The following is a 20,234-nucleotide window of genomic DNA, read 5'->3' as shown; positions in this document are numbered from 1 at the left end:
CATACACATACAGACACAGGTAAAATCATTTATAACTCCTTTATATCTTTTAGTTCAATTTGACATAACCCTTTGCCTTGCCTAAATAACATTATTTAGACCACTGAAAACTACTGTAAATTGCCGATCAAAGTTGTAGCAAGTATGCGAGATCAGCTAATATAATTATCTGCAAAATTTTAAAGTAATATTGTATGTTGCTCAAAACTTACTTGGCCCATTTGAGCTGAAGTCACTATATTTTCCATCTGTAATGATTCTTCAACATTGTATGTGTTGCTCCTAAGAAACAATCAAAATGTATACATTTATATAATCTAAACAAATATGTCAACTTCACGTTCAGAGATGTGAAGATGTTTGTTTTTTATGTTTAAGGTACGTCCCCACCATGGATGATGTGGAAATGTACAAATCCCACAAGGGAGCCGTTACAGATCTGCATATTGTGGACCAATACATGATGGAGGTACAGTTTTTACCACCTATTCTCGCTCACATTCACGTGTTGGCACTGAAAGTGTGTGCAAACCCCACACAGAAAGGTGAATCTTCATCCACCTGCCTCCCCCTTCACACGCTGTGGGTGTTATGACAAACTGCATTTGGTTATCACCTTCCAGCAAGCCAGGTGATCATCTGGCCGACATGCTGATGGCTCAGGGTTGAACGAGAGGGAACAGATTAACAGCCAGAAGAGCCTCAGTGCCACCCAGAAATTTCTGTCAGCTGACATAAGGCCTTTCATATTCAATAGACAGGGTGTTAGATCCTATGGTAGCCCTAAGCACACTCATCTTATGTTGTTATCTTATTGAATTCATTTCTACATTTGAGGTCTTTACCAGAACTGTAGGTCAGTAATTGTACCCTAATGTGTGCAGAATGTACTATAGTTTTACATTTTCTTGTTGAAAAGTTCAGAAGTTCCCTGAAAAGATGTGCTCTTGAAGGCAGCATATGTTGCTGGTAGCTGGAGTAATTTGTTTGTTCTTGGAATCTTTTGACTTACTGGATTATCTGACTTTCACAAGTTTTACATACTAGTACTCAAACAGTCTTTATGCAGTTGTTTTGTACTATTTTATTTTGCTTGAGGCATCTTTTGTCTTTCAACACTTCAGGGTTTTATTGGTGCATTTGGGGTCCGCTAGTTCTAGCTAGTGTGAGCTTAGCTTATCTTCTGGTTCTCTCACAGCTTCTTCTATCAATCTCATTCTCTTCCTCATACTCGTCATCAGGTTTTGACATACAGCATAGAGAGTAAGCACTTAATAACATATTCTCACATACCTGTTGTGTCTGACCAATTTTTAATAAGCTTTGAGTTTATATTGTCTGACTACAGAGCCACTGAGAGGAAATTTCATTATAGTAGATGTTTATCAGATACCGCTGTAACCAAATTTAAAGAATCTCTTCCATTATTATTTTCCTCCATATATCAGAGTAATGCAACAGAGAGCAGCAACTTAGTTGTTAATATTACAACTTTAATGGAAACATCATTTGATAAAATTGCTCCTCTGAAAAACCAGGCTCTTTAGTATATTTCAGAGTTACGGTCTTTAAAACAGGCATCTAGAAAGTTGGAAAAAAATGGTGCTCCACAAACATTGAAGAATTTTATTTAACCTGGAGAGATAGCCTGCTAACATATAAGAAAAGCTATTTTTTAAAGCTAGAACTGTGAATTATTCATCTTTAATAGAGAAGAACACAAATGTCCCTAGGCTTCTGTTTAGTACTGCAAAATTATTTCAATTAAAGAGAAAATTCACACCATCTTTCCTTCTATTGCCTCTTATTCAGCTTTAGAAGTGTCAGTAGAACTTGATTTTTGTTTGCCCTGATTTGTTTTGTCCAAAAAACTCTTTAAAAAGTCTCCAGTTGATCCAAAATGCTGCTGCCAGAGTCCTGATGAAAGTTAGGAGGAGAGATCATATTTCTCCAGTTTTAGCTTTACTTCACTGGCTCCCTGTCAAATTCAGAAAATTTAAAACCTTACTTTTAACACACCAAGCACTCAACAACCAAGCTCCATCTTATATAAAAGAGCTTATTGTTCCATATTTTCCTAACAGAGCACTTTGCTGTCAGACTGTAGGTTTACTTGTGGTTCCTAGAGTTTTTAAAAGTAGAACAGGAGGCAGAGCTTTCAGCTATCAAGCTCCTCTCTTGTGGAACCAACTCCCAGTTTCTGTCCATGAGGCTGACACCCTGTCTACTTTTAAGACTAGGCTTAAGACTTTTCATTTTTCCTTTCCACTGTCGCCAATGTGCCACTCAAGATGAGAGATTGTGACAAAGTGACGATTCAGCACAATCTGCTGGTTTCTTTAAATAGATAATTTTACTAATTGGCTTTTTATATTGTATGTGAATGTTTTTGTACAGTGCCCTGAGATGACTTTTGTTGTGAATTGATGCTATATATATATAAACTGTATTGAATTGAACCGGATTTAATTAAAATCTCTGCTGGATATTATTGCTGCCATAACAGAAATTATTAAAGGCCTCGAAGGAATGCTTATTGCCTGCCACCATTTATGTCACAGTTTTAAACTAAGATCCTTTTATGATAAGAAATGATGGAGTTAAAGCCGTTTTTTTTTCAATCTTTGTAAATGACATGATGTGCGATCTCATGCCATTTCAACCTGGAGAGACTCACACAGAAAAGATACAGCAGTTAAAAAGTGTTATTTGACATGAAGTTCGGACCCCGGCAGAAGACGTGTGCGCAGAGGATTGCTGCAAGCTTGTATGGACAGCTCAGGGCGAGGATCAGGGCAGTCTTTCCCCCTGGGGGCCTGGACACTGGGGGTGGAGTGGAGTGGAGACCGGAAAGGAGGGAAGCCTGGTGGAGCCTGGAGGACGAGGGTGGAGATGGGGAGGAGGCGGGTTGAACCATGGCTGGGAAGCAGGTGGATCCGTGGATGATGAGTCTTTTAAAGAAGTTCCTGAGTGAAGATTGGCTGAGGCGGAGACGTGGCAATTGGATGACTCAAATGGGCGGGAGAGAGACTCCTGGTCTGAATATGAAGCCTAAGCTTCATAATGCAAGAGCTCATGAAATGTGTTAGCTCTTGGAGTATGAATTGAGAATGACTCTCAGCAACTAAACTTTCGCTCTACACCTTTAGATATGACTGAACTATAGCTATTGTTGTATTTGTATATTGATTAGCTGTGGCAGCCATGTTGCATTGAGTTGACTGCAAAGGTAAAGAGTAGTAGTTGTACATCCAATGATTAGTTTCTGTGAGTTTCATTAAAATCCATTCAGTTATTCAAGATATATTTTGCTAACACCCCCCCCCCCACACACACACACACCACCACCCACACGTATACAAACACAGACAAAATCATTACCCTTTCATCTTTTGCGACTGATGATAAAAATGAGTGTTGCCAAGAATACCACGCCATTACAGAGCCTGACTTTTGCTTTTGCCCCAATAGTCTGGACGGTGATGTAGCATCCATTTTTCCTGCTTTGTTATACACAATATATTTCTAGGACACATTTGGGACTATAACTCTTTTTTTGTAGTGTTTTTCAAATTTCCTAAAAGTAATTTCTTTCCCATGTGGTTCAATTAGCCATTGACAAATGGGATTTCTTAGTCTTGACTGAGAAATAAAAATTACAGATGTCCTGTTTGCACATTCTATGCAGTTAAATTTAGCGTCCTTCAGGTATTCTGTGATAATATTCACTGCAGTGGGGGAAAAATATGGAAATTTGTTTTAGTTGGTCTTTGAAGAACATTGTTCTTAAACATTTCAATTTTTGTTTCACTTATTTGTTGATAAACTAGGCATCCTCTGTCCATTTTTGCACAGCAGTTTCCATGAAAGATTCTTTTGAGAATCCTGATTTTAAGTCATGACTAAATTAAAGGCTGCTAATTCTTGAAGGAATGCCTATCGCCCACTGCCTTTAAGGACAGAGTTTTAGACGAAGATCATCTTGTGATGAGAAGGAACAAAGATATAGCCATTATGGTCAAACCTTGATAATGACATCATGCACATTTTTGTGCGCTGTTGCAAGATCTCACGTGATCTGCTAGTGCTTGAAGTATAGCCATTTTTATGTTGCCTAAGGTAATTTATCTGTGGTGGCCAACCTGACATAGGTCAACTCTAAACGTCAGTCAGTTGTAGATGTACACCCAGTGATTACTTTCTGAATATTTCATTATAATCTAGTAGTTCATGAGCTGTTTCGCTAACAGACAGAGTTGACAATAATAGTAGTGCTCAGTGTATGTTGGAGATGTCTCCAATATGTCTTTGTAAAAGTGATTGAGTTGTATCCATTTGCTTTGTAGTGATGGGAAGTTTTTTTAAATTCTATTTACTGATTTGAGTTTAAATAAATCACTCACCAAAAAGAACCAGGTTTTCGAGCCATTTGATTCATCTGAGTCACTGAGTCCCGTGTGCACACTCAAGCTCCGCTTTCAATCCCCACTGCTTCATATGCCTAATACAGTATCATTGATTTGAGATGGGAAAATGATCCATTTCATAGTGGAAAACAGAGTGAAAAACCAAAAGTTCTCAAACGGGAAATATTTATTTTTCTCTTCCTGCACCCAGACATTAGAAAATTACCTTATCATGCAAAATAAATACAAATACAAAAACATTTTTGTAAAAAGACAATAAGCCAAGATTGAACAGTGCAACATTTGAATGCAATCATATACAGAATGTAGTGCAAATAAATTAGTTCTTTTTTAAAATGAATTTTCTTCATTAATAAATGCAAAACAACATCCAGAATCGCAGACCTTTAATTCAGGTAAGGGAGGGGCTCTCCTAGAGAGCACTAACAAACAGCTCATCTGCACAACTCAGTCCCTCACTATCCTGATTCTCCTGTTTAAGTCAGGAGTTGTACTTTGTATACCTGATTCAAACGAGTGAGTGAGGAGCTTCATTCATTTGATTGGTACAGCACTCACAGACCGCTACACCTGAGTGATTTGTTTGTTCACTGTGGTCAGCTGAGTTAAAACAAAACAGAGCTGCTGCTTTCCCACAGGGCTAATACAGCTTGTTAGCTTGATATATTTATTAAATGCAGTTAGCATATCAGCCACACAATAACAAAGTGTTGCCTGCCTGGTCTCTTCTTTGCAGTTAACTATAACTAGCTAGTTGTAGCAGGGATCAATCAGTGAGGTAATGAGTTAATGGAGAAGACTCCCAAATCAGTAAAATGACTCACAAATTTTGAATCAAGACTTGCAAATCACTATTGCTTAGTTGTGCTGGCCATCTTGAATGGGATTAATCAGTTGTAAATTTCCATTCAACTCTCTGACAGTTTCATTAACATCTGCATGGGCAAAAACATCAGCACCTCTCGCACCAACAGATAGTGATAAATATTTCACTGACATCACCTGCCTGCAGTTTTAATGTTTTTAACACGTCATAGACCAAAATCTTTCCATTCCAACTCTTTTTCTGTTCTTTACTGTAAGCCTGAAACATAGTCATGAATGCTAATTAGCAAATGAAATGCACTTAATCATAAAAAAACCCTACATTTTGTAGCATATACCATCTAAAATAAAGAATTTAATAAATGTAAGACCCCCCCCCCCCCTTATTTTTTCATTTATTTACATAATTTGCATTTTTCATATTCTCTTACTTCACTCTTATTTAGGACTTTAGCGACAAGATATAATAAAACCTCTAAACTGCACTAATTAAAGCAGGTATTTAAATATTTTGTTTTTACTAAAATCCCATCAGTTGAAATTCCTGAAATTGAACATGACTGCTCGCTGCTTGAAGGATTCTGCAGTTTCAGACGTTCTACACATTCTCCCATAAAACCCATTTAGTTATTATAATGAAAGATCTGGCACATTTGATCAAAACTGTCATAATTTTTCAGTATTTATCATCAAAGTGTTTTGACCTTGTGCTGATCAATGTTCTGGTATTCACTTTTGGACATCACTGTCTGCTTTTATTACACCATGTGTGGTCAGATTTTGCTTAACGTACTCACAAAGGCACTGATTTTCCAAAGGATTTCATGGCTTTTGTGGGAGTTAATCAGGAGAAAAACAGATTTTGTGACTGTCAAATTTACAAAGTCCTCAAACTGCACTGCCAACCAAACAGCATCACTCTGATGATGAAGTTTGCAAACATTTAAATGAGGTTTAATGTGTGCATTTAGAGGGAAAAAATACATGCCCATATTTATATAAATTACTGTCATGGCTAAAAGCACCCAATTCTTAAAACCAACAGTGTTTGCAATAGTTAGTATGAAAAATATACCGCCTCATGAGAGCCAGTGGTAAATGATTAGAGGGAAAGGAGCAATCTGCTGCACTACTGCTTTCACAAAAAGAAGGTAGACATGTCAAGAAAGGTATAATTTATCCTCTGTTCCAGTGATGAATGTCAGACATTGTTGCTTCTTCAAAAAAAATTGTCAAAAAAGTGAGTAAAATGTCATTGTTGAACTCAGAATACAAAATGTTGAGATATAGAGCATTTGAACAGATGGTGCTGCACATTCAGAGGTCAACTAATGGAGCCCAAGATAAATACCTCTGTAAATAAGAGAGGTATTTACATTTTGCAAGACATCTCAGACACACTGAGGACCTTCTGCCCTTCTACGGTCATTCAGTCTTTTTGTTCCTGAATGACCGTACATTTTTTACTTATAGACTTAAAACTGATCAAGACTGTTCAGGCTAATTCAACAGCTCCAGCTCGCACTTAAAAAAGGGAGTTAGGATGGCAGGACATATGCATCAAGATTAGCTATTTAGTCCATCTGTTCAGCGTTTTCTGTGAAACTGGCTGCAAGACAATCCTTAAAGCAGAATATTTCCACCCTCATGTTGCACTCCTGACAAAGTCCTCTTTTCATCAAACACCACCACACTTTCCTCTCCAAACATACCTGTGGTGATTGTCGCCAGAGGACTCAATTTTAACTTGATTTACTTCCGACACTGACTTTGTGATGAGGTCACAGTTAAGGTCTCCTTCTGATGACTCTTCCACACAGAACCTGTTTGTTCATCAGTGAATCGGAGTTGTGCTGGTCCTCTGTTGGCTCATCTTTTGTTTTTTCTTTGGTCTTAACTGTTAGACAGCTTTAGAGTTTTCTGTGTGTTTGTGTCTTCACCTCGACAGTTCCCCTTGAAGACCATTTTTAAATGACACCTGAGGCAGTAATATTAGTTAATAGTTTTTTGTTCGACATGTTTGGATAGCTTCCCCTGGTTGTTTCAATTTTGAGATCGTTTATAGCTTTGTGCAGATCACATTTTAACTCTCAATGCAAAATTTGAAAGAGCACTAAAGGTCAGTTGACAATTTTAAATCTGCCTTAGCGTTCTAGTATCCCAAAGTGACGGGGTCATAAAAAGTCATACATTTATTAATTTATCAATTTAGGTCTTAAAATACCTTTAGCTACATCCAAAATTTGCATGTTCTTTCTTTCATTCATTGCTTTTTTTAATGTGCTGTCGGCATTCATTTGTTTTGTGTGTTGTAGATCTGTCTGCGAATCTGAGGTGTCGTTATGCTGTAACAAAACTAAAAGGCCCATCATACAGCAGTCCTATCAGAAGAAATGTGTTGATGGACATTCAGCCTTCCTTATGAAACAGTCCTGTTGTTTGGCTCCTGAAACTGATTCGTTGCAGCTTTTTGAATTTGTAATGAATTTGATTTGGCATGAAAGGCGATCAAAATTGTTACGTTGAAACAAAATTTCAATGACATTATTTTTCACCAATTCGCATGGGTCTAAATTTTAATCATACTAGTCTTTAAATGGCCCTTAAAATGATTAAATTTAAGTTGAAATCTAAAGAAACCATGGATAGGTTTATTTAATTTCAAAACTCTTTAAAAAGGGTGCCCGTACTTTTTACAGTACGCTTTTGTGAGCTTTGGTTGTCTTTTCTGCTTCAAAAATCAACAAATTGTGTAATTTTATCCAGAGTTTGTAAAGACGTTAATACAGTCCTGTTATGAGGCATTCTACGCTTCTATGATGAATAAAAAGGTAAAAAGGTTGCATCTCAGAAGGGCTTAGAAATAAACTTATGAATTTTTCATTAACCAAGTTCCTACTTAGCAATTTTAGCTATATTTTTATTATTTTTAGTGTATACAGAATATTATACAGAATATTTCATTTGGTAATAACATTTGCGTGCTGAAATCCATTTCCACAGACTCATTATTATTATTATTATTATTATTATTATTATTATTATTATTATTATTATTATTATTATTATTATTATTCTTGCCCATGCTGCTCCCTTAAACACAAACTTTTTATTTGTTGTAGTTCATCACAATGAAGCAAAGAGTGTGACTGGTATCCAATAAACATTTTCCCATTTTGTGCTCAAGCACATCCTCATACAGCAGCTTAATGTGCTGCATAGATTTAGCCTGTGTCCTTGTTGACAGTTGAAAATGGTATCTTTATCTCTAATAGTCACTTCCCTCTCAGGTTGACTGTTTTTCTCACAAAAATATGTAGTCAAAACAGTGTGAGTTCTTAAAATGATTCAAATATGCTTTCAAGATGCTCTCAAGGAACTATATATGTCACAGAGATTGAGCTACACAACACGTATAATCCTAAAAAGCTACATTTAAGTAAATAAAATGTTTGGTAGCAGATAGCACATTTCTGCTGATGTTATGTCAGATCTAAGAAGAAGGTTGAAAAACACAATTTTCCTAAAGTGTGAACATATTTTTTAAAATCTCCAAAAATTAATTGTAAAGTTGTAAAATGTCGTAGCACAAAACAAGCTTAACATTTAGACATTTAAACAGGCTCATGTTCATATTGTCCAGTTTTTAAACACTAATCCTAATCCTATTTCCTGATGTACTGTATCTGTCAGACCAGCTGCCCTTTGGTTTTGAGGCGATGGTACCTGAGCATGAGCGAGACAGTCTGACGACGTGGAGTGATTTATTAGAGGTTTGCTCAAACACAAAGGTCGACTTGGCCGCTCAGCCAATTGTTTCAGAATGTCAAACCTTCAGTTTCTCTGTCAAATCAGACCTGCAGTAATCTAGTCGAAGGAGATGCTGCAGCAGGTCCCAGCAGATCATTCTGAATAATCAAATGGAAATAGATGGTCTGGATTGGGATTTTCTTTAAAAAGGTTTTCACCAGTTTACTTCCTACCGTTCAAACTAAAGTTTTATGTTCCAGCTGATAATGGTGCTTTTTTCTGTCACCTCTGGCTTGTGAGGGGCCTCAGGGATCCATTCTTAGTTCTGTTTTGTTTTCTTTATAAAAGCTCCTTCTAGGCCAATTGTGATAGAAATTAAATTTTGTGTTGCTGTCCTCACATTACTCTAATTTACCTTTCCTGATGATTGAACAAATGTTGCTATTTTACACAACTTCTCAACTGAGACAAGAAACTGTCTATTCATTTCCTTCAGCTAAGGAAAGTACTGTATCAATTCTTTATTCCAAATCAAGTTCCTGACAATGTTCTCCAGTGACTTGGCTCAAGATTATACAAACCCCGGCATCATCTTTGATTAGTACCAACTCAAACATGTTAAACACTCGTAGTTCAGTTGAGTTCCTTTCATTTGAGAAATATAGGCAAAATACGCCCTATGCAGTTTTATCAACAATTATTTTGTCATCACAATAAGATTATTGCAACTCCCCTTTTCTCCTTGTTTCTTATTTGCAATTTGTCCAAAACTCAGCTGGAAGACTTCTCGCCAAGACCTGATTTTGTTCTCATTTCACCCCTCTTCTTATCTCTCTACACTGACTCAGGATTAGTAAGATTCAGGATTTAGTTTAAGATCCTACTTTTTGATTATAAAGTGATCAAATCAAACTTTTGCTTATCCATGAACTTTTAACTCCTTACACTTCTTCTTTATGCCTAAGGGTCTTCTGATCAGGTGCTTCTACTTGTTTCACACTCACTGAAAACACAAGAGGGACTCTGTGTTTTCTGTCCAGGGTCCCAGGCTCTGATGCAGTATTCCTCTAGAATTACAAGCTCTCTAGAGTGCTTTAAACTGCTGCTAAAGACACCTCTGTATCACCCACTGCCACGAAAAATGGGCGATCATGTAATCACATGTGTGTGCTTATCTATTTTACATTGATCTAAATCACTTTGTAACCCAGGTTGTTTAAAATGTGCTACATAAATAAAAGTTTGTCTTTAATTTTATGTTCTCATTAGTTCTCACATCTTTCTGCTGCAGATGTGCAACATCCCCTACCTGAGCATGCAGCTCGACCTGCTTCTGACCCTGAGAGAGCTCCCGGTCAGCATGAATGACCTACAGCCTGTAAGTTTACTCAATCATCCACTGAGTCACATCAAAGGTCCGAGCAACTGCTTCACAGCAGCTTCAAGCTGACAGTAGCTTAAACCGCAGCCTCTTTAGCACACAATGAAACATGCAAATTTATTCTGCAACGCAAATGTTAATGTTCGAAACACATCATGGCTTTGAATGAAAAAGAAAACGAACATCTGTGGATAAGCAGGCATGATTACATGAAAGCTTTCTCGCTCAAGTTTGACTTTAATGTCTGAAGTGGTGGTTGAAGTATATTTTCTTTTCAATTCACTGGTTAATAATCTTGAAAGCAGAAATGCACAAGAGGCACTTTAAGAGTACGTTTGATAAAGAGAAAAAAAGGCATCTTAATCAAATCAAGTTCAATTGTTCTGTAGGTGGAGGAAAAGTGTTTTTCTTCTAATCTAAACTCAATGAAATTCCACTTTGGTGTTTTAACTGCTGAAGACGTGAAGAAATTTATTGCTTTTAAATCTCTCTGAAAACTTCTTGGCTCTCTTCAAAGACAGGCACTCTTAAATAAAAATAGGATTAAAAAAATCAAATGAAAGTTTCAGTCTAAACATATATTGTTATGTTAGCATCTTCATAAGCTTTACAAAAGAAAAGCAGAATGTTTCAGGCATGGCGATGCAGACTTCCAGGTTTGTCATTAGTCAAACTAATTGTTAACATTCTTATAAAAGATTGTTGTTATTGGCATCGGGGTCTGCAGGCTGTGAAGATATTGCAGTCAGACAAAAATACCTTCCAGCTTCTCAGCTAGATATTTTTTCTTTATGTGATTCTCTGAAGCTTTTGTTTCTTTCAGCACGACTGATTCAGTCCTAATCGCCTGTCTGCTGACTGTCTGACGATGAAGAGAAGCAGCGGATAAGAATGATGGCACTGTGATCCATTGACTGCGATACTAATTTTTCTTTGTCGTACACACACAGAGACAAACATATTGCATGCCGGCAAGATGACTTGAAAAGAGAGATTAGCAGTTTCATTAAGTTTCAATTTACTCTCGGCTTTTTGCTCCTGATGTTGTTTTCTTTCTCCTGTCTCAGATTTATTAGAAAAAAAGGTCACTCAATCTCTAGCACTGGTATTTGCATGCATGCACTCGAGGATAAAAAGTACCCTGCTCTCCTGTTTCTAGTACTTCACTGTACATTGTGTTCAGAGTTTAGCTGCAGAATAGCCTAAATCTCTAAGCCCTTTGAGATGACAGACTTTCTTAAGGTCTGAACATTAAGACGATTTAAATGCCACCTGACAGAAAGGGCTTGAGGATAGAAAATAGAGAAGTCACCAACCAGGAGGATGTTTCTCACATGTGATGTGCTTTTTGGTGTTTCCAGGATGACAGGTTTTACCTGTGGTTCCAGCCCCTGTCTTTAAATCGTTTGATGTGCCCTGTGTGATTCCAAATATATAAAAAAAAATGTCAAAGACACACAGCTTAAGCCAGCGATGCAAAAGACAGGAAAGCACCACCTGAAGCTGTGATGCTCTGCATGGAAAAACCAAATATTCAGTACTGTCAATGACAAATATAGAGCATTTTTAATCACCTCTGTGCGACAGAGTTTCCAGCTGAGGGGAAATTATGGAGACATTAAAATTAACATTGCACAAAGACTGACAGTGACCTAAAAATGAAAGAGCAGCAGTGAGATGCAGAGCTGGTGGAAGCCTCCATCTACTCATCTAAAGCCCGGTTTATATTATATAATAATCAGCCAATTTGGACAAAATCTTTTATCATACGACAAAGCTCAAGCAGTGCAAGAAATTTTTTTTGGAAACAAGTGAGTCAATTTCTGAGCCATGGGTGCATCTACAGTTGTTTCCTTTTCTTCATCCTCTTCATCCACTTTTTAGGGTCCAAATATAATATTAGCAGCACTAATTTAACCACTTAATTTTCATTCATGGTTTGTCAAATGTTTATGATGTATGCAGTCCTGAAAAGGTTGTACAGTGCAGCATTTATTACATACGTTGCATAATGTAACATAGTTTACTGTCAAGATATTATAAGATCAAACTTAAACATTGACATGTACGAGTCCTTAACAATTTTTAAAATCGCAGTGTGAGCCAGGTTTAAAGCCCTGTCCACACAAAGACGCTGTTTTGTGAATATGAAAAGGTACTTTATTGTTTCACTCTTGCGTCAACACAAAAAGGGCATTTTAGGAGCACCAAAATGGTATTTTTCAAAACTTTGTTCCAGAGTGAGAAAATCTTTAAACTACACGGTTGCATTCTTATGTAGATGACCTAAATACAATCTTTTAAAATGATATCATAAACAAACCTCTTGTCTCACCTACATCCCCAATAATGGCAGATTGCATGCTTGTGTTTGTGTTGTTTCTCAACTACAGCAACACTGTCATATACTGTATTACTTCAATAAGCAAACAAGGTTGATGAGCAATAAAACTGCTTAAAATGGAGCATCCCAAACCCCTTATTATTACACCAAATAATCAATGGCCAAAAAGGTTCCAATCACTGTAATGAACTGTTAACAATACTTAGGCAAAAGCTCAATAATATGAAGTATACATTTGAAAAACGTAGGAAATGAGAATAGATTTAAAAGACTGACACTTGTGCATAAATACTTTACCCTGAACCCTTTGAACTTTATGAGGAAAACGCTTCCCTTCATCTCTCGCTGGATACTCTGCCTGAAATTGTCCTTTATCTCCACAGATTTGGACTGACACAACTCCCAGTCAATAGTAGTTTAATATGACACAAAGGAGAAGTTCCACTTTGCTGTCACTCCACAAAAAGGATTTTGTTTTTGCTCTTGTATTCTCCATCCTCATTTTTTTCTTCTTGTGTTTACAGTTTGGAGCATCTGCTCCATGTCTTCTCTCCTGCTTATGGTGTATTTTTGCAGCAGTGGCACTGCAGCGTTCGGTTCACTTTCTTTCTCTCCGTGTGGATGGAGACCTTTCTGGAAACAGTGCTGTGTTTATGAGTAAAAAAGACAGCAGCAGCATCCCGTGTAGACGGGGCCTAAGACTGTAATCATTTGCACGGTAGATTGATGGTTTACCGGTACATAGAAAAACCATGTATGCTGCACATTACTGCAGCTGTGAAAGTTAATAAATTTTATAAAAGCAACTATTTATTTTATCCTCCTAAAGTATTTTATCTAGGTTGAAAACATGAAAGTGTGCATTGTTTGACAAAAATAATAAACTGATAAACTTACAGTATAGGAGCTTTTTTGGCCCTCTGGCTTCTGGAGGCTTCAAATATTGTAATATTTGAAGGGTCAAATCTACCCTAAGATAAGCCCCCCTTCCGTTTGGATGATGACCCTGCAACGACTTAACAAAATCAGCCAGAATGTAGATGGTCAACAGGAAAAAATGAAGAACACGGTGGGCTTCCTATTATTATGAAAGATTCACAGTAGTTTTGAGCATGCACAAAACCTCCGTAGACAGGTCGTGGTGACATCTATCATGTGATCCAGTCTAATGACGAATCTTAGTAGTGCAAAGGATTGTGGGTCAGAATGGTCACAGTTGGCAATGGCTGCTGCATGTCACATACAGCATTTCAGGATGAGCTAAATCTTTGTCAGGCATACAAAATGGAAAGATTCTATGGCTACTAGAAAGCAACAATCTTTGTAAAGGCCACATGAATGTGAAATGAATAATTATTTCAATTTTTTTTGAGCTATGTGTTTTGGAAGGGCAGGAATGAAAACCACTGTGTTGGTTCTGTTAATATACATTCGGATAACTTCCTGGTCTCCAACAGAGATCAGCAAGCAGCCATCTAACACCCTCACAGCGGAAAAGACGGCCCTTGGATGCAACTTGCTTCCACTCACTGTGCATTGTTTGATCAGAGGGTGGAACAAATTAGAAAACAACCATGCTCTTTCCGAATTGTGAGCAAACTTCTGCCTTCTGAAATGTCAAACACACCTCCTGCAATTATATTCCTCAACCAGCAGGGAACATGAGGTCATTGCTTCGTTTTGCTTGATGTTAGGTTTTAACAATCACTTCTGTTAAAACAGAAAAACAGAATTAGAACTAGTGTTTGCTTTTAAACAGAAGAATGATGGCTGCATACATTATGCCTCAAAACAGGACTAAAATATATTACACTTTGCTTTTTGGACCTTTTCTTGTTCAAATCAGACAGTCCTCTTGATGCTGGCTGAACTGTTTCCTGCTGTGTTGTTTGTCAAAAAACTACAATAGTTTTTCACAGAGTTGCAGATGGTCCTGTGCAGAGCCAGTTTCAGTGATAAGGCTGGATGTCTTCTTCCTCCTTGGTTTAATTGAGGCTGTCCCACTTGTAGGCTTTGGGAGGTTTATTCTTAAAACAGGAACATATGGTGGGATTGTTGTTGCTGGCTTGCATGAAGCTCATTTGGAAAAGATAACCATTCCAAATACAGCAATTCCCCAAAGCACCAACTCATTTTTCCTCCAATACACAATTGACAAAACCTAAAATCCCACTTTGATTTTTCTCCAGCCTTGTTTTAATCCATATTCAACAGGATCTGCTCAGAGATGGTTGAACATGGAAGCTGTGTGATATTCTAGTGGGATATTTAGTCTTGACACAATTGCATACCAAATATTGTAAAAACTCTTTTCTAAGAGGATCTTTATAATTCATTTTATGAGGTCAAATGAGGTGTTGTTTATGTTTTCAGTATAAAAGCATAAAGCTTTGAGTTATTTTTTGATGACAGAACTCACAGAAAAGCCTTTTTTTTCAATTTCGCAAAGATGTTCTGTGAGGAAATGATGAAGAAGTACGTGTGAGGTTGAACTACACAACAAAATGACTTTGCTTTGTGTTCTCTGTGTTTGTCTTCCAGCTGATTAACCAGAAAATCAGACTGTGCAGGCAGCTGTACAACTGCAGGTCATTTGTTTCCGTGCTGGAGTACCTTCTTGCTATTGGCAATTACCTCAATGAGAACGCTGGAAAGGAAAAGGCCAAGGGATTCCGCCTCTCATCCTTAACCAAAGTATGGTTCCACCACAGTCATCTGACCTTTGAATGAGTTTCTCCTCTAGCCTAATAAGACTACTCATTGTCATACACAGCAGGGCCTCTGTGCATCTTGGAGTTTTCACTCAGTCACACAGGTTCACTCGGGTCCGTGACCATGTCACTGCCTGGCTTCACAAGAGAAATTAAACTTTGCAAAGAATGAAGCCACAAGTGGTTTAGGGCCTTAAAAAGAGTCATCATTAAGTAGAATCAGTTACTGGAACTTTACATTAGGCATAAATGGATACAAAGCTGGAGCGATGATTGATGTTTGTGTGACATTTTGTACAGGTTCAGTTTCACATTTCATTTAGGCAAATGCACCAAAGTACTTAAAAGTACATGGTATACCTACATTCTGATGTAATTACATATGTATGTAGAATGTAGTTCCATAGGCTTGATATCAGTTGGTTTTTAGATGGGTGTGCATATGATTGTGTTTTGAAAACAACAACAAACTAATCAGTGTTTTTGCTTGTGTTAACTTCATGATGGGGTTTCTATCAGCAGTATTATCTTCAAGTCCAATGCTGTTGTTCTCCCCTACTCACATATGCCCTCTCATACCCTGAAAGTGCCACAGGAGCTTCATCATCAAGTTTTTTCCTTTTTCTGCCTTTATAATGTCACTAGCGATTATTTGTATTTGAACTGAAAAGTTAAACTTCTCAACTTTCCATGAGCAACAAAAACTTATTTTACCTTGTAGATGTAAGTTCAAATTACTAAAAATATGTTAAAAACAAAACAAACCCATGCCATTTGTCCAGGTCAAATGACTTGGGCAGGGACCACCTGTCACTTGTTTTTTTGTCATCTTACTAAATACTTGGCTCAGTACAAGATGAAAAGTTAAAAAGTCTAAAAAGTCTGGACAAGTGCTCTGTATGGGAAAGTATTCATCATTAAAGAGCCTAATATACATTTTAAAACCACATATATCCTTATAGGCGTTACAAAACAAGTGTTTGGCAGTTAAATGACTGGACTTGGTAGCTGCTGAGTTTATTGAAAATAAAAAATAAAACTGGTAACAATATTGGTTCATAAAACCCCCTCCCCCCTATGTATTGTACAAATCAATATACAATTAAGTTTATCATATGGTATTGTAATGCACCATATTGTTTCCCACAATTTCTTTCAATAAACAGAAATATCTATATGTGTAAGCTGCTGTGTTCAAGCGAGAAAAAGCAATTTCAAGTTGCCTTTTATTGAAGTCTTTAGGATTACCCCAGTCTAGATGTCAAAATATACACAGAGAATAAATAAAAATGGAGGAGAAATGGTTTCACTGTCTGTGACACAACTCACAAGCTCTTGCATCTTTAAATTGACTATTTTAAAGGTAAATCTTCCAGCACATCACCAGAACGTCCTGCTGCAGCCACTGAGTCACAGCACAGACCCTAAAGGCCTTTTAAGGCCCTAAAAGTTTTGAAAATGTATATATCAGCAGACAGAAAAACACATACTATGTAAAAATTTGTATTGGTATATCAGCAGAACACAAGAGAATAATTAATTTTCTCTTGTATTTATTAGCAGGAAGGTAAAAAGTTTGTTCTTCAAAGTTGACAGATGCAGAGGTTTTGTCTGAGGGGTGATGACAGTGTCTTTTTTAATTTTATTTATTTTTTATTTTTTTGATTCCTTTGAATGAAGTCTGAACAACACTTTGCAGTGTGACTCTCTGCTGGGAGAGTTTGAGGGCCAGTGTTGTGGGCACAGAAGTAAAACGTCCTCTGCTCCGTTTAATGAAGCCGAGACCTTGTGTTCTCTCAGAGGTGTTCCCAGGTCTAATTGCGAAGAGTAAACCGATGCTGCTCCAGACAGACTCTCTTCAAATTAATGGCCGGCTGCTTTCAAGAAAATGCATTGAGGTTATCTCAGATCTTTTTTTGGTTGTGAGCATCAATACTCGTGGCATGTCTTGCATATTTACCCCCTAGAGGCTTAAATTGGTAAACAACATAACCTAGAAAAAAAAAAAACAGAATATGGGGGCTTGTTACAGGATAAGAGAGAGCTTGCTTGAATTTCAATTATGTGGTAACAATCACTCTCAACATGGCTTGAATTCTATAGTCATTATTATCCTTTAATGAAATGGCATTAGTATTTTACAATGTATTAGTAAGGATTTATTTATCAGTCAAAATGAATATTACATGTGCAGTATACAAATTTATAACCTCTCCATGATTAAAATAAATGTTTAAAAAGCTGTTTTTTTTTCCTATGGTTTTATTAAAATATGTTTTTGTGCTATTTTTGTGTCCTTTATGGCAATATCTTTACATTTTCACTGTGTTTTCTGCTTCCACAGCTCTCCCAGCTGCGTGGGAGGGACAAGCATTTCACCTTGCTCCATGCCCTTGTGGAGCAGATCATGTTGCACGAACCGGGTCTGGCCGTTTTTACAGAGGAGTTGGCAGAATTTGAAACTGTCCCTGGAGGTATGTGCTCGTCAAGATTTGATCAAAACCAAAAAAAAGCTAAATAAATAAACCTGTGAGGTAGCTTTCAGTTAAAGTCTGTTAAGAGAAATGTGCATCATCAGTGTGACACTTTTTTTTTTTTTTGGAAAGCTTCCATCAAAGGTTTGACCGCAGAAGTTGATGGTGAGTAGATCACATTTTACTACTGTGTCCATAGACTTTTGTTAACTTTGCTGACAGTGCTTTAGAATAGCCTATCTGTGACAAAGTGTACCATTTAGAAATGTTTCTGTAATTGTACTTTTGTTACTGAAACACTATGATCTCTGGGTCCCAGTCCAATACCGGCTCTATACAATGGTGTTTATTTCAACAGTGCTGAAGAATGAACTGCAGAAAGTCATTCAGTATGGAAAAACTTTCAAGAAAAAAAACATTGCATCTCATCGCCCGAACTTCTCCAAAGATCTGAAGGTGAAGAAGCAAAGTATTGTCCGTTTTTTTTTATGCTTTAAAGGTATTCTGTACAACTATTTTTAACCATTGCTGATTACGTTAATGAGTGTTTTCTCATGTCTCAGAAGTACGTTTAATTAGAAATAGTTGTTTTCATTTAAACTGGATAAACTTGAGAAGACGTCGGCTGTCAAAAGTTTGAACACACTTATCCTTTCATTTGAAATGGGTTTGAGACATTTGAGTGCAAATTTTGGTAAAATAGTTCACACAATTTGCACTGTTGGTAATTATTTTATGAGAAAATAATCATAAAATGATTCAGACTTCAGAGTTTTCATGTAAAGCTGTGCAAACTTTAAGCTGTCAGTATTTCCTGAACAACCAGGTTATAGCTGTTAGCTCTTTGGTAATTTGACAGTATGAGTAGCTGCCAGCAGGCCCCAAAACAAAGTAAGTAAAAATGTCACAACAAAACTAACTCATAGGCTGACACATTTGAAATATCTAATTAATTTGATCGCAAACACAACTAAATTTGATTATTTTCCTGAACTATTCCAGGAAACAATTTCTTAGCAAAATTTGCACATGTATAAATTATTGCATGCTTATCATTCTGTTCTGTGATACTGTGTACAACTGAAAAAGTACAGCGATGTGAGATGTATTTTTAGACAGAAAGCAGGCAACACAAAAACCTCACTGTTTTCAAGTTGGTTGGAGATCAGTGGGAGGTCTCTGTAATTTCACTTTAATCCACTGGTAATTTAAATAACTCAAAAACAGAATTTCGTTGTGATTCTGACGGGAAACGGAGAGAAATGATGTTGAGTTGCGTTTCGTCACAGTAGTCTCTCGCAGAGTAAGGGCTGGGGATAGGCACCAGCTCCCCTGCGACTTGGAAAGGAAAAGTAGGTAAAAGAAAATAGATGGATAGATGGTTTATCACTGTGTTGTGTCACTTTGAAGCTTTCTAAATGAAAACAAACCACCAAGACCTCAGCACATTGTATTGTATATAAGATGTCCAAAATGATATCCAGATTATATCCTTATTAGGAAATTGTTTACAGGCTATGAAAGTATTACTTGACATTAAAACGATTCCATAGTGTGTAAATGAGAATTAAATGGGGATGCAGGCACACATCAATAAACTCCATTACACAAACTCATAACACATTTATTTGACAACAAGTTTGCAGTTAGGAGTTAACAAAAGAGTTTTCTGCTCAGACAGAGCTCTGTATGTGATACCAACCCATCTGGTGCATCAGAAAAAACATCTGAGCTGCATTTTGTCGTACCAGAACCAAACAGAATGTCAACAAGTGTTTGCTTTTTAAAAATAGGTCCAATAACAACAAGGAAAATTTTACAGTCCACCTCGTTGATTTATATATTTTTTTTTTGTCCTGGATGATGTGGAATCCACATAACTAAATCATCTGGTTGACTCTGAGTTTATCCTAACACCAAAATAACCGAATAAGACATGTTTCAGGTTCAAAAGTCTTTACTGGAGAAAGTCCTCTTAGTTAAGATAATCCAGGAGTGAAACACATCTGACTTCTTTAGAGAAGTTTGTGAGAGTAGGATTTGGGTTTTTTCTTTTCATTTAAAATAAAACTGAGGTTAAAAAGAGCAGATAAATTTGATATAATTTAAGTAGCTTGACTAATAGTTAGTTTTTATACATAGGATAATCCATCCATCCATCCATCCATCCTCTTCCGCTTATCCGGGGTCGGGTCGCGGGGGCAGCAGCCTAAGCAGGGAGACCCAGACTTCCCTCTCCCCAGCCACTTGGGCCAACTCCTCTGGGGGAATCCCAAGGCGTTCCCAGGCCAGCCGAGAAACATAGTCCCTCCAGCGTGTCCT

General features: G+C 37.1%; 1 protein-coding gene across 2 annotated transcripts in view; it reads left to right on the top strand.

Moving 5' to 3' along the window:
* The window catches only part of LOC108237654 (formin-like protein 13), a 58,660-nt gene that overhangs the window by 23,651 nt on the left and 14,775 nt on the right, over nucleotides 1-20,234 (top strand). The window contains exons 10-15 of one of the 2 annotated variants that reach the window (XM_017419252.3): nucleotides 379-469; nucleotides 10,294-10,380; nucleotides 15,269-15,421; nucleotides 17,783-17,912; nucleotides 18,045-18,077; nucleotides 18,271-18,368. In XM_017419252.3, the coding sequence (XP_017274741.1) occupies nucleotides 379-469; nucleotides 10,294-10,380; nucleotides 15,269-15,421; nucleotides 17,783-17,912; nucleotides 18,045-18,077; nucleotides 18,271-18,368 (592 nt within the window). The remainder of the gene's footprint in view (nucleotides 1-378; nucleotides 470-10,293; nucleotides 10,381-15,268; nucleotides 15,422-17,782; nucleotides 17,913-18,044; nucleotides 18,078-18,270; nucleotides 18,369-20,234) is intronic. The other variant, XR_001808643.3, reaches the window with a different exon arrangement.

Source organism: Kryptolebias marmoratus, linkage group LG8 (assembly GCF_001649575.2).
Source record: "Kryptolebias marmoratus isolate JLee-2015 linkage group LG8, ASM164957v2, whole genome shotgun sequence".
Lineage (NCBI taxonomy): Eukaryota > Metazoa > Chordata > Actinopteri > Cyprinodontiformes > Rivulidae > Kryptolebias > Kryptolebias marmoratus.
Note: the sequence above shows the minus strand (reverse complement) of the source record. Positions and strands in the feature narration are given on the sequence as shown.